This window comes from Glycine soja, chromosome 14 (genome assembly GCF_004193775.1).
Source record: "Glycine soja cultivar W05 chromosome 14, ASM419377v2, whole genome shotgun sequence".
NCBI classification, from domain to species: domain Eukaryota; kingdom Viridiplantae; phylum Streptophyta; class Magnoliopsida; order Fabales; family Fabaceae; genus Glycine; species Glycine soja.
In genome coordinates this window covers 9,294,954-9,316,818 of record NC_041015.1, presented here as the reverse complement: position 1 = coordinate 9,316,818, position 21,865 = coordinate 9,294,954, and the positions used below count along the sequence as shown (strand labels likewise).

The window sequence follows — 21,865 nt, the reverse complement described above, 5'->3', positions numbered from 1 at the left end:
ATGACTAATTTAGTATACTATTTTTTTTAATTTAATTCCAAACTAGTAAATAACTTAAGCATAATGTGAATATTTATAAATACATCTCAAACTAATAATATATATATATATATTAAAAATATATTAAGAATGAAAATTTAATTAAAAAACTACTAGTAGTTAAAAAATACAAGTTAAAAAATTAAAAAATAAACAATTATTATTTTTAATTAATTTAGTTAATATATATTTATATACTTTTGAAAAATTAGTCTCCTACTATTCAACTATATCAGTTGAAGTAGTCAAGTAGGTTTTCTACCCCTATCAAATGAACGGTAAGAACTGAGAAGTCACATCAAAGCAAGAATATTTCTTTCCCCTTGTCTCACTTTCTATTTTACGAAAATTCAGAAATTTGTCTTATTTTAAAATTTAGAGGTGCAATTTTACTTTCCGAACTTTTATGTTTTTATTCTTTGAATTAAAAAAAAATGATAAATATGATGTTGGAGTAGTTTGTAATTAAATGACAGAAGAAAAATATTTTATACTGTGAATGTATAGTTTTTTTAATTAATTAATCTGGTTGAACTTTTAATTAAAAGTATATTGCTTGTTTTGGTTTGAACGGCAATTAAAACAAAATGGCTGACATAATATATTGCTGATTTTTAAGGCAGAAAGTGTACCCAAAAACACTATTCAGCATCGACACTATTCAAAAAAGTATTTTTTTTAGTTGACCTCCAATCTAACTTTATTTTTAATTAATTGTATAAATTTAACTTGTTGATTAAGATGATGTATATTATTAAAGCTTATAAATCTAACTTATTAACTATGGATAAATTGTTCGAGTAACCAATAGAATATATAATAGATTAAAAAAATTTAATTGTCTTAGTACGATTACTCGTGTATAAATAAACGCAACATAATTAAAATATATGATAGATTAAAAAATATAATTTTATATTTTGAATTAAAAAATGATATTTCTATATAAAATAATTTAAACACCATTCATATAAAAGTTATTTACATTTAATTTAAATATTGACATCTAAAAGTCTTTTAATAAAAAAATCAATGATTATAAAAAAAATAATCATTCCAATAGATTTGTTCAAATATAAATGTACTTTAAAAAAATATAAATATGGATTAACATAGTATAAATAGAAAAGATAATACTTTAAAAAATATAATTTTATATACTTTCGAACTAAAAAAAATAATAATGTTTTGATAAAAAAATGCATCACTCGCATAAAATTTATATACATTAAATTTAAATATAAATATTCAAGAGTCTTTTGAAATAAAAAACATTGATAACATAAAAAATGATTAGTGCAATATAAATATTATATATAATTTTTTAAAAATTAATATAATTTTTATATTTTCAAATGAAATAAAAATAAAAGATACTTTTGTAACGATCTTGAATGTCATCACATGCAACACCAAGATTTTAACACAAAAATATTTTCTTTTATTCCTTATAAAACTCTTGAATTAATTTAATTAACGAAATATGTATAATTTTTTTTCATGAATACAAACATGCCATATAAACATTACCCAAAAAACGTACTCAAATCATAAAACATATATGTACATGTGTCCTAAGACACTACATCATCAAAGCAGCATAAACAAGTCTCCAAACAAATCCTAAGTGTCTCATTAAGGAAATGAATACAATATAGATTCAAAATCATATCTAAATCTTAAGTTGGTCCTCACTAAGAGAAAGCATAAATAAATGACTTGAGAGTTAGATTTTGCCCTTGAGCCCACCACCACGTCCACCTCAACCCTTAGTGACATGTTTCTTAGAAATTACATCATAATCTGCTCCTATGTCAAATGACATGATCATCACAATTCAATAGAAAAATGCAAGGATAAGGTCATTTTAAAAGAAACATCATATAATTGAAAATATATCACAAGATCACCCTTTCAAAAGAGATATAGAAAATTCTTCACATTTTCGACAACAATGTAGTTGTACAACTCATCAAGTAACACAACATTCTCAAGTTACAATTATCAATGCACATGTCTAACTATTATGTGATATCATGTTGACTCTTTACTCCATAAGATTTCACCTATTGAGCGATTAACCCAAGTAGATCTCTTAACATAGTTGTATTCTATAATCTGACCATTTGAGAAGACTCAAATTAATTTTATGGAGGATGTGATTTTATCGAAAATGGATGAGCACAAGTAGTCATTCATCAATGCATGTTTGTCATGATCATACATGATATCACATTCAACATATCATCGATTCATTATTCACATATTGTCCAATTCATCGTCGATTCATCATTCATATCATTCTAACATAGTTCATCTAAACATCATGAGACTTTTCACACTGCAAGTTTCCATAATCAAACACCGATCATATGAATATGAATTACATGAGAATAACAAGATATGTCAACTTCATTCATCCCATTTAAGGTTGACATGCACTTCAAGAAGCATTTAAGATTGAAATTCAAATGATATGTGGAAAGAAAACTTGACAGACAATCTCCTTTAAGCGTGACTTATCCTAGGCTTAAGCGTGATCTTTATTATCTCGCTTAAGCTCACCCTGTGTGGCACTTAAGCACAAACTTACAATAGCAAACTCTTGTCTCGCTTGAACACACCCTGGTGGCACTTAAGCGCCGACTTATAATAGCTAACTCCCCTATCTCGCTTAAGCGCACCCTGAATGGTGCTTAAGCGTGATAGATCTACAAGCTTATGTGATTTCTCTCAAATCTCCTCTAATGGATCTTATATTGAATTTCAGTTCAAATATTTCATTTTCAAACATGGACGTCAAATCAACACACATTAAAGGAACCAAAAACAGTGATTCAACACACATAAAACATAAGATTAAAGATGGTTTAAGCTTCCCTTACCTATGAAACTCAATGAGTTAGTTTTGAGATGAAGAAAAAGAATAAAGGGGAAGATTTTGGATTCAAGATGAAAGCTTTTTTTCACTTCTACAGTAGTTCTACATCATCCACACCCCCAAACCCCAAAACCAACAAAAAACATATTAAAACCTTGAAGATAACCACTTTTTGGAAGCTTTGAAAAGTGTTCATGGAGGAAAACGAAAATGAACTCAAAGAGAAGAAGAATGAGATATTACCTCGCCTAGGAATAGTCAACAACCACTAAAAGAAGGAGAAAAAAACTCTTTTTTTCACATCACCAAACTCTAAGTTTTTCCAATGGTAGTTTCTTGAAGAAGAGAAAGTGAGTGTAATGAAGGGTTTCTTTTGAGACAAATTTTTTGAAATAGAGGTTTCATGAGAGATTTTTTACTCTCTAGCTTTCTCTTTTTATACCTTGATTTCTACTAAACACACCTACCTCTTTCATAAATTGAAATCTCATCCCTCTAAGTCCAAACACACCAAAAACTCACTAATACTCAACATCACTAACTCATTAATTAATTCATTCATTCAAACACTTACTTATATCTAGTTAAATCACTTGAATAATCAATTAATAAAGCACACCATTACAACTTTGATATAAAAATAAATTCAAACATCATACATTAAAAATATTGTATTTCAGCATTTGCATAGGAGAGAAAATTAGAACCTGACTTACCATCATGGCTTTCTCTATTTAAAAGAAGGAAAGGAAAATTAACACGAAATTTGGATAAACAATTGATGTTAGGCACGCAATGATACCGTTTTCCAAGAAAATTAGAACCTGACTCCATTTTCCACACAATGATACCGAGTCACATAGGCACGCAACATCCACAAAGAATCAGTTATCATTGATACCACATCTGGGTATAAATCATGCCTAAAAACAATTAGTTACAAATTCGAATCCAGAAAAGAAAAGGAAAAAAAAATCAAATACAAAAATTATTTTGACATACTTAAATTGTGAAATAACTAATTCGAAATAAAATACAATGAATATCTTTATAACACCTACCTTATTTGATTTTATAGTATCTTTAATTTGTGTCCTGTAAAAAAATAATCTTCAAAAATCAAAATTCAGCAACCAAGTTCAAGCCTAAAAAATGGTAAAAGTATGAAATATATATCATGATTAAGGGTATATTATCATGTCAGGATGACATTATTGTATCTTTCATTTGTGTCTTGTCTTCATGATACATGTTTTGTTTCCATACATATTGAAAAGGAGTATGAAATATATATAAGCATATTCAAGTATTAAGCAATGGATGTGAACTTTCATAACCGATGACTTTGCACTTTTGTAAAAGGCTAATCGGAAGAAGAAAAATCAACTTCCAATAAAATAGCACATTCAACTTTGAGAGGAAAAAGAGAAAAAAAATATGCTTATTGTTACATTAAAGTCACATTGTAAATTTGAGAACATATTAATGGACAAAAAAGTAATGATAGAAAATGGAAGAAGATTGTATCAATGCAGGAGAAGAATTGAAGACTTCACTTTTGCAAAAATAAACAACCATTTTAATTTTTAAGTTTCACTAAGACAATTCATCGAGTACATCCAATGTGTGATTAAGAGGATTAATTTGATATCATAGAATCATACTCAGCGTGAATAAAGAAAGGATTGTGAGGAAGATGAAGAAGTAAAGAATACAATGGGAAGTGGAACAATTATTCCATTGCATGCTTTGTGGAAAACCAAGAATCTCTTCCAATGCCCAATGCAAGATGATAAATCTCATGTTTTTCATGAACGAATGAGTGCAAATGGAAGAGAGAAAAATGGAGAAAAGTAACTAACTTGTAACTAACTAAACTAATAACTAACTTATAACTAACTAATGCTAGTAATCTATATCTCTAATACCCCCGTAAGCTGAAAGGTGTTGAAAACACTTTCAGTTTGGAGAAGATAATACATTTACATAAAAGGAAACAAAAATAAACTCTGAAAAATTCGAATATAGCTAAACATGCTAGAAATACATCGACTAAAATAGAAATTTAGAAACAAATCAAAATGTAGGTGCGGCCATGGTGCATAGCTTCTAGAAATCTTCAACTAACATTGACTTTCTCAATCTTCTTCCAAGAGTCCAAAGCAAGCATCAAAGTTTAACCATCAAGTAGAAACTATACCTCAAAGTTTAACCACCAGAATATCAAATCATCAATCCAGGAAACTGTCAAAGCTTAACCACCAAGTAGAAACTATACCTCAAAGTTTAACCACTTGGCAGAAGTAACAAGGCTTAACCATCAAGAGCAGAAGCCAAAACAATGCTTAACAACTCAAGACAGAAGTAAAACAACAATCCAATGCTTAACCATCCATGACAAAAGCTCAAACAATGCTTAATCACCATGGACAAAAGATCACATCAACATAAAGCAAGAAGAACATAAAATATGTCTTTAGTGAGGACTTTTCACAAATACTTTGTGAAGTAGCAGCAACCAAGGCTTAACCATCCATGATAGAAACTAAAAACAATACTTAACCACCATGAACAGAAGCAAACAAATGAACAATGCTTAACAATCACACATGGTAGAAACTAAAATCATCAAAACAAGCCTAAAAGGCTGAAAACAATAAGCCAACACGGGCCAAATATCAACAAAATAATGAAAAGATTATTCACCAAACAGTTGGTATGCACCTTTCTGAAATAGTGGAGAACTTCAAACAATAGTCAATACCTTCAAAATTCAGAAGCATTTAATCCAACACCTTGTAGGTAAAAATTAGGTAGTGTCTTTGTTTGCCCCACACACGAAATTCACATCTGCATTGGGGCACAACAGTATAATCTCCATAACATCAATGCTACCATAAGTTGCAGCAACCATCAAAGAGGTTTTGTGCTTCAATCACGCTAAGATCATTCCTTTGTAGTTTCACTTCAATACCACTTGTAAGAACCAGCCAATGCCATCCACCTAGTTCAACAACTTTCTTAACAATACCTAAAAAGAAGACAAAGTTGAAGGTGATTTTTATTTCTCTAGACCACCTCATGTGCCTTCAATTTTTTATTATAGGTGGAGGCAGTGGTGATTATCAACTTTAACAATTGAAAGAATTTTGATTTTCTTAGGAAAGTAGATAATAAAAAGAATAAACGATGCAGCGAAAAAATGGAGATGAAAGAAAGTGGAGAACCATGATAGATTTCTAAATGAAAAGGATGAACGGAGCTGCGGAAAAGATAAGTACAACAGAGAAAGGAAAAATTAGAATGGATTCATAGCTCTAATACCATGATAAATCTCATGTTTGCCATGAATGAATGAGTGCAAATGGAAGAAAAAAATGGAAAAAAGTAAAACTGATTAATATTGGGGTAATGCTGAAATGAGCAAAACTCACTTATCACATGAATATATTGCGCCTTATATAATTGATGCTAGTAATTAACTTATAACTAACTAAACTAATAACTAATTTGTAACTAATTAAACAACCTACTAACTAACTAATGCTAATAATCCATATCTCTAATACACAATGCAACTAAAGTTTGACATATGGTGTTTTTCACCTAAGATTAGAAGTGGGTTTTCAATGTTCTCATTGATCATTGATAGTGACACAAGAGAGAGAGATAAAAAATTGTACTAGTCTCATAAAAATGTATATTATATACATATATGGGTGATCTTGAAAAACAGTGAATTTGTGTATTTATTATACACCTCAATTAAAAAATTAATCGCGATTGAAATATATAAAATATATTACAATAATTTATTTTAATACAATGACATAAAATTATACAATTATCATTCATATGGGCCGAAAAAAATCATTGCATCCATTATTCACCTTTCTATATATATATGTGTGTGTACCCTAAGGAGGATGACACTGCTCATCAGGTTTGGAAACACTTAGTCTAGTTCAATTTGATACGAGTTGGCTTACACGGGTGCGTTTTGAGGAGGTTGGCTATGATGGTAGAAAGTTTCAAAGAAGATGATGAATCTTATGGAGAGGGGTTCAAAATTGGGGTGATTTTTCTGTAATTTATGGTGGTTTTATAACCCCAAAAATTATATTTTAAAATTTAAATGAAAATTGGTCAAAATTTATATGATGTGTTGTTTTTTTTAAACAAGCTCCTGAAAGTTAACATTATCCATCTCTTGGTAGATTAAACATGTCCCTCAGACTTATTCATAATATAGCTTCCACAAATTTAGCCACTGGCAGAAGGCACAGTACTATTATACTACTATAGCCATCATATATCATGGAAAAGAGAGAAGATGCTGGATGATATATATAGCTAGCTAGCTTCTGCAACGTTGGCAGCACCTTCTTTCCAAGTAATCAGAGGCAATTGCAGCAGCTTTATTCCCTGATCAAGATGCCATGCCACTAGCAAACCCAAGAGCCCCTATTTCTTCACGTGAAGGCATAATAACCATTCCAGAAACGGCTGAAGATGAAGCCATATTGATATTATACCCTGTTGTTGCAATTGCTGTTGTTGTTGTACATTCGGGCACGTGAACCTGCTGCTGCAGTAACAAGTGGGGTCTAACCAGCATCGCTTGTGAAGGTGCACTGCTCACTGTTTCGCCTATTTGTGAGGCTTTTTGCAACAAAGCCGCTGACATGTGAGGAGAAGAAGAAGAAGAAGTGGAATAATTAGGGAAGGAACTCAAAGAAGAAAGAAAAGTGGTTGTTGTAGTAGTATTAGGGTTAGGGTTTTGATCATGGAGTAAGGAGTGGTTATTGTTGACATGTGCTGTTGGGAATAACTGTGGTTTGGAGAAGTAATCTGAGGTGGTTCTTATGGTTTGATTGTTTAGCAATATTGCTTCTTCTACCACTGTTGGAGAAGTTAACCATGATGGAATTTCTGAGGTTAATAAGTTGAAGTGATCATGTTCTCTTTTCAGAAGTGATGGTGCTTGAAGCTGAAGGCCATGACTACGAAATTGAGTTGATAGAAGAGGGTGAGGGTTCACTACTCTACTACTTTCCTGTGCTAAGGCATCACAGAAGGCTCTGTGAGTGATAAAGCTGTCCCTCCTGCAACCACAGAAAAAGGCAAACCAAGAAAATAAATATATTTTTTTTTTAGCATAACACAATTGAAGCTTAATATTTTTTTTTAGCATAGCAAAATTGATGCTTAATACTTTTTATTTTTGGTACAACTGCAAGTATATCACGGACGATAATTCTCTTCCAGATGGATAGAAAATTTGACTGTGAGTAGCAAATTTTTTTATCTGAATATGTAACGCAACTATCTATTTAAGCCTCAATCAATAATTGATCTTCAATATAATATTGCTTATAATTATTAATTTTTTCATATATAAATACACACGCATTTGATAGAGTACAATCTTTTGTTGTTTGTACGTACTGTTTTACACTCTTTCCCTTCTTATCTTTTTGGACTTTGTTAAACTCAACTGTCTCCTCAGTACTCCTTCCCCCAAGTGGTTGTATATATATTTTATTTGCACATTTTGAGAGTAAAAATAAAAGTCTGTTATAAGAAAATTTTAGATTTAGAATTTTTTCTGATAAAAAAAAATGTACGTTTATGTGAAAAGGTGTAAGATAGAAAGAATAGTGAAAACAAGTGTGATATAACTAAAAAAAAAAAAAAAGTGATATGGAAAACATCTTAAAATTTGAAATATATATTATAATGTAACTGCAATATTGATACTCAGATACACGTTGTCTCGTATTGATATTTCATATTTCGATATTCTTATGCCTTTTATTTGTTATTAAAACTGATATATGGTTAGAAAGAATACTCTTAATTTCTCTTCATTATTTTATTTTATTTTATTCATTCACATGCCAGAATTTAACTAGAAAGATAAAGAAAGAGAAAAGAAAATGGTGTTTTTGGTAATTTAGTTTTGATATTTATTTATTAATTGTTTTTGACATTTGATTACCTCCTATAGACTTTCGAACAAAATTTAGATTATCAATATAATCTTCATGAGTTTACATTAACCATAAAATATATTCTACTAATATATATATATATATATATATATATATATATATATATAATTTGATAATATTTTGTAACTTTTTAAACTAAAAAAATTATTTATTATATTATTAATGAAAATATTTATACATTATTAATCAATTAAAAAGCATTATAGATATATCTTCTAAAGTAATCGTTTCAAAAAATCAATAATTTATACATGATGACAATCTATGATTGAGACAACAGGTTCAAAAAACTTTTCCAATAATATTTTATTTTAATTATATCAATAATATAAATTCAAAATATCTATATAATTAGTATTTTAATTTTTATTATACAAAAGTCTATAACAATGAGGGTAAACCCAATGCCAAGCTTAACGAGTAAACTTTTTTTTGGATAAGCAATTTAGAATGGGTTTTGAAGATCAACTGATTTGATTTTGGAATTTAATCAAAAGTTGATTAAATAATGAACCTAAGATGATGTAAAAAATTTATAGGTAATTTGATTCTTCATTAATCATATTGTTTAACTGAATTACCTAGAGAAAAGGGTACCACAGTCGCATTTATATTCTTTGGTGCCACAGATTTTGGAGTGGGCTTTCCAATCTGATTGAACCGCGTAGAGTTTGGAGCACTTCTCACACCTCCATTTCTTCTCTCCGTGTTTCCTGAAAAAGTGCTTCTTGATTCCAGTGAGGTCCCCAAGGGCCCTTGAAGGGTCATGGTGAACGCATGTTGCCTCTGGGCACACATACACTTTCTTTCTCACGTCGTCTTTGCTGCTCTTTTTCTTCAGCTTCCATGGCAAATTGTGCCCTCTTCTATGAAGCTGCAAGTTCTGGTCTCTCTGAAACCCTTTGTGACATATCTCACAAACGAACCTGTTTGTTGCCAAAAGGGTCCGCGGAGTCAATGCTATCACTTCTGCCTCAGGGTCTGTACCATATTAAACCAGCAATTAATTAGTGAAAAAAATTTAGACCGACACAATTCTAAGATTCAAATCTAGCTATGCCATCAGATCAGGCATACTACAACATGATTTAATTCTAAAACAGCATATATTATTATATATACAACTAATTAAGTGTTTGTTCGCAGATATATATAATATAAGATAAAATCTAGATGTAGGATTGTACGTCTTTGTAATAGTCAGAGGAAGAGTTTTATTGTATATAATTTTTATCCGGATTAAACTCTGTAGAAGATATTTGTCATATCAAATGAAAAATCTAGATGCAATTACTTAGGTACCTTTATAGTATTATTCTTTAACTAGAAGTGGAATTTTACTTTCATAACTACTGTAGATGATATATTTATTACAATATTTTATTACATAAATTACTGAAATGAAACACCGATTCTCAGTCAAGAACAACACTAAAAACATTTAACAAATAGCACTTGAGTTTTGCTGTATATTGCAAAACAAAATGTCCTATAAAAAAATTCTCTGGTAAAACTGAAAAAGGCAAATTATTATTTTTCAGAATAAGGTGAATTAAATTGGCACTAGTTGTAGGAAATAAATTAAATGTTGGTTTTTGCAGCAAATCCACTATCAATTAAAAGAAAATAGAAAATAGTAGTATATATGGTTGATTATTTATGTATGACCTGGGTGACCTGGAAGACTTCGCTTCTTTTTAGGTTGTGGTTCTTGACTTATTGAAGTAGAGGAATATTGAGCATAGAGAGAAGAACCGTTGTCATTCCTGATTCCTGAAGAAGCACTTATTTCACTGGATGCAGACGTCAAATTGGACATATTTTCTTCCACCACCAAACCTTATATAAGTAAAATTAATTAGGTAAGAAAGAAACCAAAGTACTCTACATATAGGTGAGATATATATAATTATACACTCACACACACACAATAATAACAATAGCCTTATAGTACACGTTCATGAGAAACAACTTAACTTCATTTGCACCAAAAGAATTTGTGAGATCTTAAAGTTATCTTAACCAAATTAAGGACTGCTTACACTGAAAAGGATAATACGAGATAGGGAATGAATGGATCTGATCTCTTCAGCTCATGGATCCTGCTTACTAATATATAGCTTTAATTTCTCTATTCTTCAAACTTTTCAGATATTATTGAGAACATGCCACAAAGAGTGAGAGAGAGAAAGAGGAAAAAGCCGAGAGAAAGGTGAATGGATCCCGAGATGGATTGACTTCAAACCTATATAACTAGCCACAATTTAATTAGCTCTTAAACAACCACACCTTGTTGGTAATCAACTAGCATCATCATCATCAAAGTATATGCTTCAAGAGAATGCTAAGAACAGTTAATTTTACTTGCTATAGCTACTTGAGGAAGTTTCAGTGTGTGTGTGTGTGAAGCGAGAGAGAGAGAGAGAGAGAGAGAGGAGAGAGGTTGGAAGAATGTGGATGAGGAAAAGGATGTCTTTGAAGCTCTCGCACGTACAAGAGACCAAAACACAAGCCAAACTGGCTTGTTCTGAAGTGCACTTTCTGTCTTTTCCCCCTCTTTTTTTTTCTCTCTTCCTTCAGTTTTTTTTTTTAAAAATTCTTCCTCAATTATTGCATTGCATAATATCATTATGATTTTCTTCCATTCTTCAAAATTTTTCCTTCCTCAATAATTGCATTGCATAATAACGTTATGATTTTCTTCCCGTGTCTGTCAACTTTTTCATTATTGATTTTTTTAGTTTTATTATTTAAACCTCAAAAAATTAGAAAAATCGATCTTGGATGACTTTGCTATCTACACTTGAGGAGCTCAATTGGTGCAATTGAAATTTGGAGTCGAAATAATACATTTGCAATAATAATTGAGTGATTTAATTCATACAATTGAAACATATAAGATTAAAATTACATAATTATAATACAAGACCAAAACTTGGATTAAACCTTTTCATTGTATAACATATATAGCAAAAAAATAAATACAAATCAAATGAAATTTAATAAAATTAAATAATTCAAGGACTAAATTAACTAATTAATTTTGCATTTGCAAAACCTTATTAAATAGTATAAGTATAACAGTTTGACACATGCTATATAATGATGTATGGACAACTTTACATCAATAAATATTTTTTTCCTTAATTACATAAAATAATTTTGTTTGAATCTTATAAAATTATTTCATAATTTTTCTTATGATTATTAAATATATATATATATATATATAAGTAGTATAATATAAATTATATATACACGATTAGGATATACAAAAAATATTATTATGTTTCTATATGTTTTGTTAAACGGTAGATAGATAGATGTCTGACATTGATTGATTATTCATTCAAGGCAAACATTCTCTCCTCCTAAAAAGGAGCGATAAAGTAAATCATATGGTCCGTGAGCTAGAGTGTGAAAGATAAGATTGAAGAGTTGCTGATTATGAACTTTTAACATCCCTGGTAAGTATTTGGTAAAAGCGATAAAAACTAAAAAGCGAATCTGCTTTCCTCTATCAGTACTCACACAGCCTGTGACAGCCATAACCCCGGATAGTTCGTAATCATGGACTGGAATTTGGAACCATTAGCTAGTAGCATATGTAAAGCTCATGTTTTGATATACTGTCTATTAAAATTATAAATATATTATCAATTTAGATATTTTGATATATATTTTATTTCATTTTTTTTTTGTGTATATAAGATATTTCAATGTCTTATATTTTGACAATAGTAATTGAACGAGACTATATATGTCTGTCATGTATAGTTTTTGTAGCTATGATGCATGGATATGTCAACATTGCCTCCATATCCATATCGAATACATATTGGATATGCATTCATATCCCTAACCAAGATATTTAAAATGAAATGAATTTAATTAGAGACAGATCCACATCAGGTATTTAAGGAAAATTTCGTTATCTGGTTATAGTAATTACAATCTATTGTATTTGGCTGTCTAGGAACAAGCTGATTTTTTAAGATTATTAATTTTTTGTAATAGAGGTTATTAGCAAGATTAAATTTCTTATGTATAGACAAGCGCATCTGTTGCATTTGTTTTAACATCTTGACATAAGCCTTCTTGTATTAGGGAGACTTTTAATTTTCTCTAGCTACGGGGTATGCCTTGTCTATTGTTGTATCATTTTGGTTTTAATATAATTTACATTTTTCGCAAAAAAAAAAAGATATTTAAAATGAAAAAAAACACCTAATACGTATTAGATATGTTTCAATACGTAATTTTTGAAAATAAGATCTATATTGTAAATAGCGGTCATCATAGCCACGATCGTGGTGAGACGGACATGTCCTCTGGCATGACGGAAAGGTCTATTGTAGAGCATTTCTAAAGTGTTTGGCTGCTATAGCCGCTTGGACACTCTGCGACCTCCCTCATGCCCCTGCCAACCACCCTCCTACTATAGCCGCCTAGACACTCTAAAGTCTCAACTCTCAATTCAAATATTCAATTTATGTAACTTTTATTTTAAAATTAATTGTCTTATATGGACTACTTGTCAGTCTGCGGACTTAACGGATTGAGCTCAAGTATTGTTTATAATTATACAAATTTGTAAAAAAAAAAAAAAAGACTCATAATCCACCCAATTGATGAGTTTAACGGCTCGACCCGCGGACTTGAACCTGAATATCCACCCTATCGTTAATATAATCAACTAAATAAAATGTAATATATTATAATAATAATAAATATAATCAACTAACTAATAGTAATAATAAAAACTAAGTTAAACATAATATATGATATAATAAACTAAATTAATGAACTAACTATTAATATTTATCTGTTAATTCTAGGATTGTACTCTTAATTTTAATATGCGTTCTGTACTTTCTGTCATATTACTATTACTATTAATGTTTTTATTTTAATATGTAATTTCTAATATTTTTATTAATGTTTAATGAATATACTTTTAATTTTTTTAATATGTATCTTAAACGTATCATATCTTATATTTTTAAGAATTGACGTATTGTCATTAGGCATGGTAACAGGGCGGGTTGAGACCAGGTTTTGCTTACCTCACCCCGCCCTCACTCCTCATTTCCCCACCCTACCCCGCCCTCGACTCCTCATTTCCCCACCCTACCCCTGAAATCCAACGGGGGTGTAGATTTACCTCCACCCCTGTCCCTGACGGGTCAAGTTTTCCCCACCCCAACATGCTTATAAAATTCTATAAAAAATATAATTTTTTATAGAATAAAAAATATAATTTTAAATAGCAATCATAACATATTTTTAGATTATACATGACAACATAAAATGCAATCTAACACTAGCATAAAATTTAATTCAATAGTTTCATATTTTAGTGTGTTATATATATGTAATGATATTTTTGTAAATTAATTATTAGTAGGGCGGGTTTGGGGGCAGGCTCGGGTCGGGTATTAATAATCTCCTCCTCGAACCCGACTTTGGCTATCGGGAAAAACCCAATCCCGACCCCGATCCCGGTCAACTCGGATTTTCCCCATCAAAATCAGAACGGGTCCGAGACGGGTCTCGTGATTTTGGGCCCCATTTCGATGCCTAATCGTCATATAAAATAGGTATTGCATCTCTTCATCATAGGTATGTATCAAAGTCCATTCTTCATGCATGGATAATATTTTAGATAATGGACATGCATACAAAATCACTAGTTTATATACATAAACTTTAATAATTTATATATTTAAAAATAAATTGAAAAAAAGTTATGTGTTGATTATGTAAAATATTTTACACAATCATCCAATCATATCTCATCATATATTGTAAGTTTATTAATTTTTAAAGTAATTCAAATGATAATTTATAATTTAATGATGATGTAAAATCAGTTTACACCGTTATAAACATTAAATTTTATAAAAATATATATATAAATATGTAGAAATATCTCTTGTATGTAGTGTAACCGAGTGGTAATCAAGTGGTGAACCCCATCAATTAAATTTAATTCAACTACATTTACATAAATGTAAGAGACACATAATTTAATATTGACAAAAATGTTAAGTACGTATATTGGTACAATTAATTTCTCTCTAACAACTATTGTCAAATGATGTTCAATTGTTTATTCGTATTCATTTGGCATCACACAGAAAAACAGAGTAGCGTTAGTTAGTATGTAATCATGTATATAAATATTAAGAAAGTACTCCCTAGCATGAAGATATTAGACAATAAGTTCTTTTATTTATCCTCAAAAAAATATAAGAAAAATAAAGAATCTAATTATACTAAAAACAATTAGGTATTTCATCATGTGAGTTTGTAATAAATAGGTAACTAAATAGTGTGGATGAAATTCAATATTTTGTGTTAGTAAAAGCTCAAAAGGCACTCCTAATTATATTAGAGAACTAAGCTTAGAAATTATTTTCCAAGTGAGTTACACTTTAGTATTAAGTTCCTTCCTAATACAAATTAAATTACTATATTAATAAGTATATCAATCATATAAATAACATAATAAAAAAATAAGAATATCATTCTTACTATGAATTTTGCACCAGTATTACTAAATACTATTAAGTCATAGTTATATTAATAATCTAGTTGTCCCTAAATAAACAATAAAATGCATTATGTAATGCAATGCATAAGGGATGGACAATTCGAACAAGTATGTGGATGACTAATAAATTGATAATCATAATTCTTCTACTTTCACCTAATATAATATCATCAAGTTAATTATAATAATATTCTACTTTCTCCTAATATAATATCACCTCTCTTTCAATCATGGGCAGTCTCCTTAAGTTCACTATAAATGTCTAACCTAATTTCCCGGTAAAGAAAATTATTTCCCTTTTAATTACAACCCTATTTTCTTTAAAATTTGCAAGAACTTTTTTTTTTTCAAAATAATTTTTTAAATTAAATTCAATATACCCCTTAATTTCATTTCATTAGAAAAAATAATTTATAGAATTTTTTGGTAACAACTTCATTGAAAAATTATTTAATAACGACACGAAAGTTAAAATTCAGGCTTTCTTAGAAATTATTCAAACCTTTGAAGACTTAGTAGAGAGTTTTGGAGCATCAAAATTTAATGGAGATTTGAGTGTCGGCGTTCACCCTATCAGAGCAACCTTGTACGTTTGATATCGCAATTATATATATTTGATGTCAAATACGTCACTTTCACAAAGACAGAAGAATATGTTGGTTTGTAACATGTAGCTGGCTAACGCTAACCTAAAAGCAAAATGATCGTCCGTTTGCCAATAAGAAATTGAAGCATGTGGAAAGCTATCAAGCTTTTGTGGTCTTTGACTCTTTATCACCTCGTAATTATTATTATTATTATTATTTAAAACAATCCTATTTGGCATCAATTGACCTCAGTCTTTGATATATGAATCCTAATTTTTGACATCCAGACAATACAAAGACCTTATTAACATTTTAAAAAAAAATTCTTTTCTTATCAAATCATAATATTAATTATATCAATTACTTATATTATTACTTCCTTTTTTCCTTTCTCTCCCTACATATCTATTGAAAGATTTTTTCCTTGTAATATGTGTGGTGATCTTAGTCAAAAGCTTTGATTATTTTCTTTAATTAAATAGTTAAGGGTTCTAATTCTAATTGAAATAAATCATATTAAAAGAGAAATATTTATCTTGTATATGTTCACAATCTATACAACTATTTCGTTCTAATACTATAATCAACACAAATAAATTATTGGACAATTACTTTATAGAAATTGCACCAAAAGGGGATTTAGAGGGGAAGAGAAAGGGGTCCTAGCCTCCCTCCCACTCTTGGTACTTCTTATGTGTATACATATATATTTTTAAATTAGTATAAAATTAATTTCATGATATAAAATAATGATTTTTATTTTTTTAGGAAATGGTGTAAAATAATAATTGTTAACGTTAGTATAAAACCTTGACAAATTAATTGTGTTTGTTATTATTATAATAACTAGTATAAAATTATGTAAAATTAGTTGTATGTTTATTGTTATTATCATGATGATTAAGATTATTATCATTTAAAATAAAAATTTATATCAATTTTATGTGTAAAAAGTTATATATTTAAAAATTTACAAAGGAAAATAAAATCAGCCTCCCTGATAGATTTCTCGATCCCCGCCAAGATTTTTTAGCATGTGTTTACTTTAATTGTAATTTTGAAACTTAATATTTAATATATCTTTAAAGTATTATTTAGCATGACATATATATGCACATGACTTTAAATTCTTTAATTTTTTTAATATTATAAAATATAATAAATTTATAAATTAGTTGGATTATAAATAAAAAGTTAAAAACTGTATGTGTTAATTCTTGTGCTTATAATCATTAAATAAATAATACTCCATTAATTTGAAATAAAAAGATGCTTACGAGTATGACCATTAATAATTTATAAGAAAAATAATTTTATTAATAATTCCAATATAGCACAAGTTGTGCATTTTTTTTTCTTAATTTTAAGAGGAAAATTTAAATCAATAAATAATTCAAAAATGCATATTATATATTTCTTTCAATATTAATGGAATAGAAAATCACTAACTAAACATATTTAATTTGGTTTTAGTTGAGAATTAAAAAATATTAGAAAGTATAATATTTAATATCATTAACATATAATATTTTTTAATCAAAATTTGTAATAAAATACTTTTATTTATCAATTCTTTATTACCACTACTAAATCTCTGTTATTAATTATAACGTCAATGTTAAGGCAAGTGTACGGTGTCATTGCAAGAGAAAAACAGAACTCAAACTCCAGATACTCTGTCCTTGCTTGTTTCGAACTCCATGTTATATGCAACTGCAAGTTGGAGGAAACAGCTAAACAAAGATGTATAATTTTACTTAAGCACATAATCAGAGTCTGTATAAAAAACATTTTAGGATAAATTAGTCTCTATCCTGAGATCGCAAGGGATTAATCTATGCTCATTTGTGTACGCAATTCATGTTATTTATCTGTGGCGTTTCTTCCACAAAGGGAAAGATTCATAGTGTGCATAATTGCAAATATTAGCCCTTGATCAAACTAAGCCACTACCCATCTGGCTCTTGTTGACTTTCCAATAACTTTGGTGATCAATGCATAATTGCAAATATCGTCATGGAGATCAATGCATCCCCCCACAGCATTAATTCAGTCAAGTACAGGGTACATGAAAAACAGCCTTACCGAACTTGGTACCACTTTCAGCCCCCACAAGGCCACAAAATTGGATGAATGGCATTATCCTTAGCACTCTCGTATATTGTCCATTCACTTCTAGCACACACATGCTTATGTTCTAAATCACTGTCTCTGTCTAATTATTTTCCTTGCCATTTGACATGTTTTGCTTGTTGATGAAAATCGAACATGGTTGCCTTCATCTTGCAGATCCAAATGGTATGCTAGTGAACTTCTCAGACTTTCAGTTAAATTAATATTTATCTCTTGTCCATGTTACCCCTCTAGCTCCCCAATGAGAAATTATTTAGAGAAACAAACACTCACTCCTTGTTCATGTTTAATCTTTATGTGTGACATGTAGTCGAAATTTTCAATTTATTAGAAAGAGTTTATAAAATTTGATTACATGTTATGTGAAGATTGACCGGGACCTCGATAATTTTAGACTATACAATAATTTCTTCCCCAAAATAAGAGCTAATGCAACTATTATCCCATCTACTTGTCAACTATTAATTCAATGAAACACATCCAAAATATGATCTAATGACAAGTGTTGATTTAATTGTCACAGGACCAATGTACTGCAAAGGAGTTTACCACTTTTTCTACCAACATAACCCTTTGGTAGGCATACGGTACGGGGTCATTCCGTATCCTATGATCTCATCAACTGGATTCATCTAAACCATGCTCTTGAACCAAGTGAGTCCTATGACATTAACGACTGCTATTCAGGCTTGATCACAACCCTCCCTGGGGAAAAACCTGTTATTATGTATACAGGGAATGATACTAACAAACATCAAATTCAGAACTTGGCTATGCCAAAGAATCTATCTGACCCCTGCTTAAGGTAATGGGTGAAACACCCCCAAAACCTATCTTGATTCCACCTAGTGAAATTTGAATTGGAGGGTTTCAGAGACATAACAATTGCATGGCAAGGAGTTGATGGAAAATGGGGAGTAAATATTGGTGCCAAAAATGGTGATGATGGGAAGGCTCTTCTCTACCACAGTGAGGATTTTGTTAATTGGAAACTACATCCCAATCATGCATCAGACAATACTGGAATGTTTGAGTCTCTAGATTTTTTCCAGTCTACATAAGTGGCTCAAAGAGTGGGGTTGATACATCAGTCCAAAACTCCAGTGTTAAGCATGTCTTGGAAATGAGTTATCAAAACAAACAACTAGAGTACAATTTTCTAGGTGAATATTTTCCTGATCAGGAAAAGTTTACTCCTGATGCTGATGATTTGGAAGGAACTAACCTGAACTTATTATTGGACCATGGGATGTTTTATGCTTCCAAGTCATTTTTTAACTATGCCAAGAACAGAAGGATATTATGGGGATGGTCAAAGGAGTGTGAATCCACACAAGATGATTATGAGAAAGGATGGGCTGGTCTACAGGTATTTTATCTCCATGTTGGGTATTTTCTTTTAATTATTTCAGCACCCTCCATGTTAAAATTTGTTTTAGGACCATATTATCATCATAAAGTGATCTACATATTTTGAGATAGAGATAGTGTGCTGTTTGGCTATGTAGAGTATTCCAAGGCAAGTTTGGCTTCATAAAAGTGGGAAGTGGTTGATGCAGTGGCCAATTGAAGAGGTAGAAAAACTACGTGACAAACAAGTTAGCATAATGAGAGAGAAACTGGTTGGAGAATCAACTATTGAAGTCTCTGGTATCCCTGCATCACAAGTAAGTAAACTGGTGCTGTATTTTCTTACATTCTTTTTTTATGAACTTTATAACCTAGGACAACATCAATGAGATTTTTCTTTAAAACTTAACATTTCAAGATCGATGTAGAAGTGTTGTTTGAGCTACCTGAAATAATTAAAATTGGAAATTCAAATCACTTATCTCTCTCTCCAAATATTGTTTTGAAATTTCAATTGAACAATTTTAAGTATCACGTGTGGAGAACCTACTATCCAAAAATAGCCTGATCCAACGGTACACGAATCCACAGCTGCAATCTGAAAAATGTTCTCTGCTGAATGTCCAAAAGTCACAATGACTTTTTTCTCTCCTTTTTCTCTCAATGTTTTATAACTGTTTTTCCTCACAAATGAGTCTCTCTCTTATATCCTAATCTGACCTCTCTCCACTTAAACAAGTGAGACAAAAAGGTCTTTATTCCACAGAGGACGAGAACCCAAAAAATTCAACAGTTTATGTCTCATGTGTTGTGACCAAAACAGGTTTTTTCTGTTATTCTCATTATTTAATTTGTAAATTATGGTCCTTATATTTTATTTTCAATAGTTATTTATGGTTGAGACTTGATTGAGGCAGGACCTTGATAAAACCCTATATGGAACAATCTTTGGCATTGACCCTAATGTCAAAACAATTTCGCTTAGAAGTTTGGTATCTTTATTGCTGATAATAAATATTATCCTACTTGTTGCATCATATCTTAGAATTTGAATTCCAACCTAATTTGAATCGACGTGGAATTGGATTTTTTCCAATATCATGCTAGCTAGTTTGATATATATAGGTTCATATTATGCAGATTGACCGCTCAATAATAGAAAGTTTTGGGGAGAAAGGGAGAATTTGTATAACTAGTAGAGTTTATCCCTCGTTGGTTATTGACAAAGATGCCCATCTTTATGTTTTCTCCAATGGAAGCCAGAGTGCAGTGATCTTTGAACTGAATGCTTGGAGCATGAAGCAAGCAGAATTTGGTCAGGAAGAAAGCATAATTTAGCTGTAACTAAAAGGATTTTGATACTCATTTAAAATTTTGTCTAGATATTTTATATATTTTATATTGTATGTTATGTTCTCTCTTCATTTATATTTAAAACAAAAAAAAATGAAATAAGAATACATGATCTGAACAAATCTTTAAAATTTAAAAATGGTTTCGATCATCATTTTAAGCTAACATGTAACAAAATGTTAAAATGTATGTGATGTTATTAATAAATCATGATAAATTTTTTTTTTAAATTTCAATATTTCAAAATTTAAACTAACAAAAAATATTTTTGGAAGATGAAAAATATATTTGAACACATTTATATAAAAAAATATTTTTATATTTTTTTAATCTCCCCTTAAGCTTCTTCACCTTTCGGCCACTTGAAATAAAATTACAGGAGCAATAAGGGAGAGAAAAAATAGACAATATATTAACAATATAAAATATTTTTATGTTGTCACCTAATCATTAATACAATCATACATAAATGTTGTGAATGTCAAACCTATCATGTCACTCCCTAAATGCATAGCATTCTTTAAGCATGGATAAAAATCATCCAGAATTGGCCATTAATCCTAAATGATCCTGCTTTCCCGTGGTTGGCAAGGATAGTCTTTAATTGGAACACCCTAACTTCTTTCTTCAAGTTGATGTACTTAAAGGATCTCGTAAGGAATTCATTTATAGTTGTGACTTTTTTCTTGGGCATCAACCCTTGAACGTATAAAGCCTTCTTGTTGAAGTAGTCGATATATTATTTGAGTGGCTCATGAGGTTTTTGTTTGAAGACCATTAAGGTGGCTTTAGACTTGGGTTGGACTCGGCTTATTGAGAAGTGGTTCGCAAACTTTTGTCTTAGACATTTCTCCTTGTGTTTATTAGCTCAAATATGAGTGCTTGGAACCACCTTAATGTTGTCTTCTTTAGAATTAGGGGAACGACCGACATAGTAGAGACTTTAGCACCT

At 30.0% G+C, this 21,865-nt stretch overlaps 2 protein-coding genes across 2 annotated transcripts; one reads left to right on the top strand and one right to left on the bottom strand.

The window, feature by feature from the left end:
- Positions 1-7,042: 7,042 nt before the first annotated feature.
- On the bottom strand, positions 7,043-11,411 carry LOC114385388 (protein indeterminate-domain 7-like). Its single transcript, XM_028345444.1, has 4 exons — positions 10,977-11,411; positions 10,603-10,773; positions 9,516-9,915; positions 7,043-8,025 (listed from the first exon to the last, which is right to left on the bottom strand). The coding sequence occupies exons 2-4, from the start codon at positions 10,751-10,753 to the stop codon at positions 7,350-7,352; spliced, it is 1,227 nt and encodes a 408-aa protein (XP_028201245.1). The 5' UTR covers positions 10,754-10,773; positions 10,977-11,411; the 3' UTR covers positions 7,043-7,349.
- Positions 11,412-17,867: 6,456 nt separating this feature from the next.
- On the top strand, positions 17,868-20,899 carry LOC114383217 (beta-fructofuranosidase, insoluble isoenzyme 1-like). Its single transcript, XM_028342844.1, has 4 exons — positions 17,868-18,375; positions 18,734-19,579; positions 19,719-19,877; positions 20,701-20,899. Exons 2-4 carry the CDS (start codon positions 19,334-19,336, stop codon positions 20,896-20,898), a joined length of 603 nt encoding a protein of 200 aa, XP_028198645.1. The 5' UTR covers positions 17,868-18,375; positions 18,734-19,333; the 3' UTR covers position 20,899.
- The last annotated feature ends 966 nt before the right edge of the window (positions 20,900-21,865 follow it).

What these genes read in the sequence shown, in the direction of transcription:
- LOC114385388 (XM_028345444.1), bottom strand. Translation starts at nt 10,753, where the DNA reads ATGTCCAATTTGACGTCTGCATCCAGTGAAATAAGTGCTTCTTCAGGA. An exon ending in AAGTCTTCCAGGTCACCCAG is followed by an intron (nt 9,916 to 10,602) that starts GTCATACATAAA and finishes AATATGGTACAG; the next exon opens with ACCCTGAGGCAGAAGTGATA. An exon ending in TGTGGTACCCTTTTCTCTAG is followed by an intron (nt 8,026 to 9,515) that starts GTAATTCAGTTA and finishes CTGTGGTTGCAG; the next exon opens with GAGGGACAGCTTTATCACTC.
- LOC114383217 (XM_028342844.1), top strand. Translation starts at nt 19,334, where the DNA reads ATGAGTTATCAAAACAAACAACTAGAGTACAATTTTCTAGGTGAATAT. An exon ending in AAGGATGGGCTGGTCTACAG is followed by an intron (nt 19,580 to 19,718) that starts GTATTTTATCTC and finishes TTGGCTATGTAG; the next exon opens with AGTATTCCAAGGCAAGTTTG. An exon ending in CTGGTATCCCTGCATCACAA is followed by an intron (nt 19,878 to 20,700) that starts GTAAGTAAACTG and finishes CATATTATGCAG; the next exon opens with ATTGACCGCTCAATAATAGA.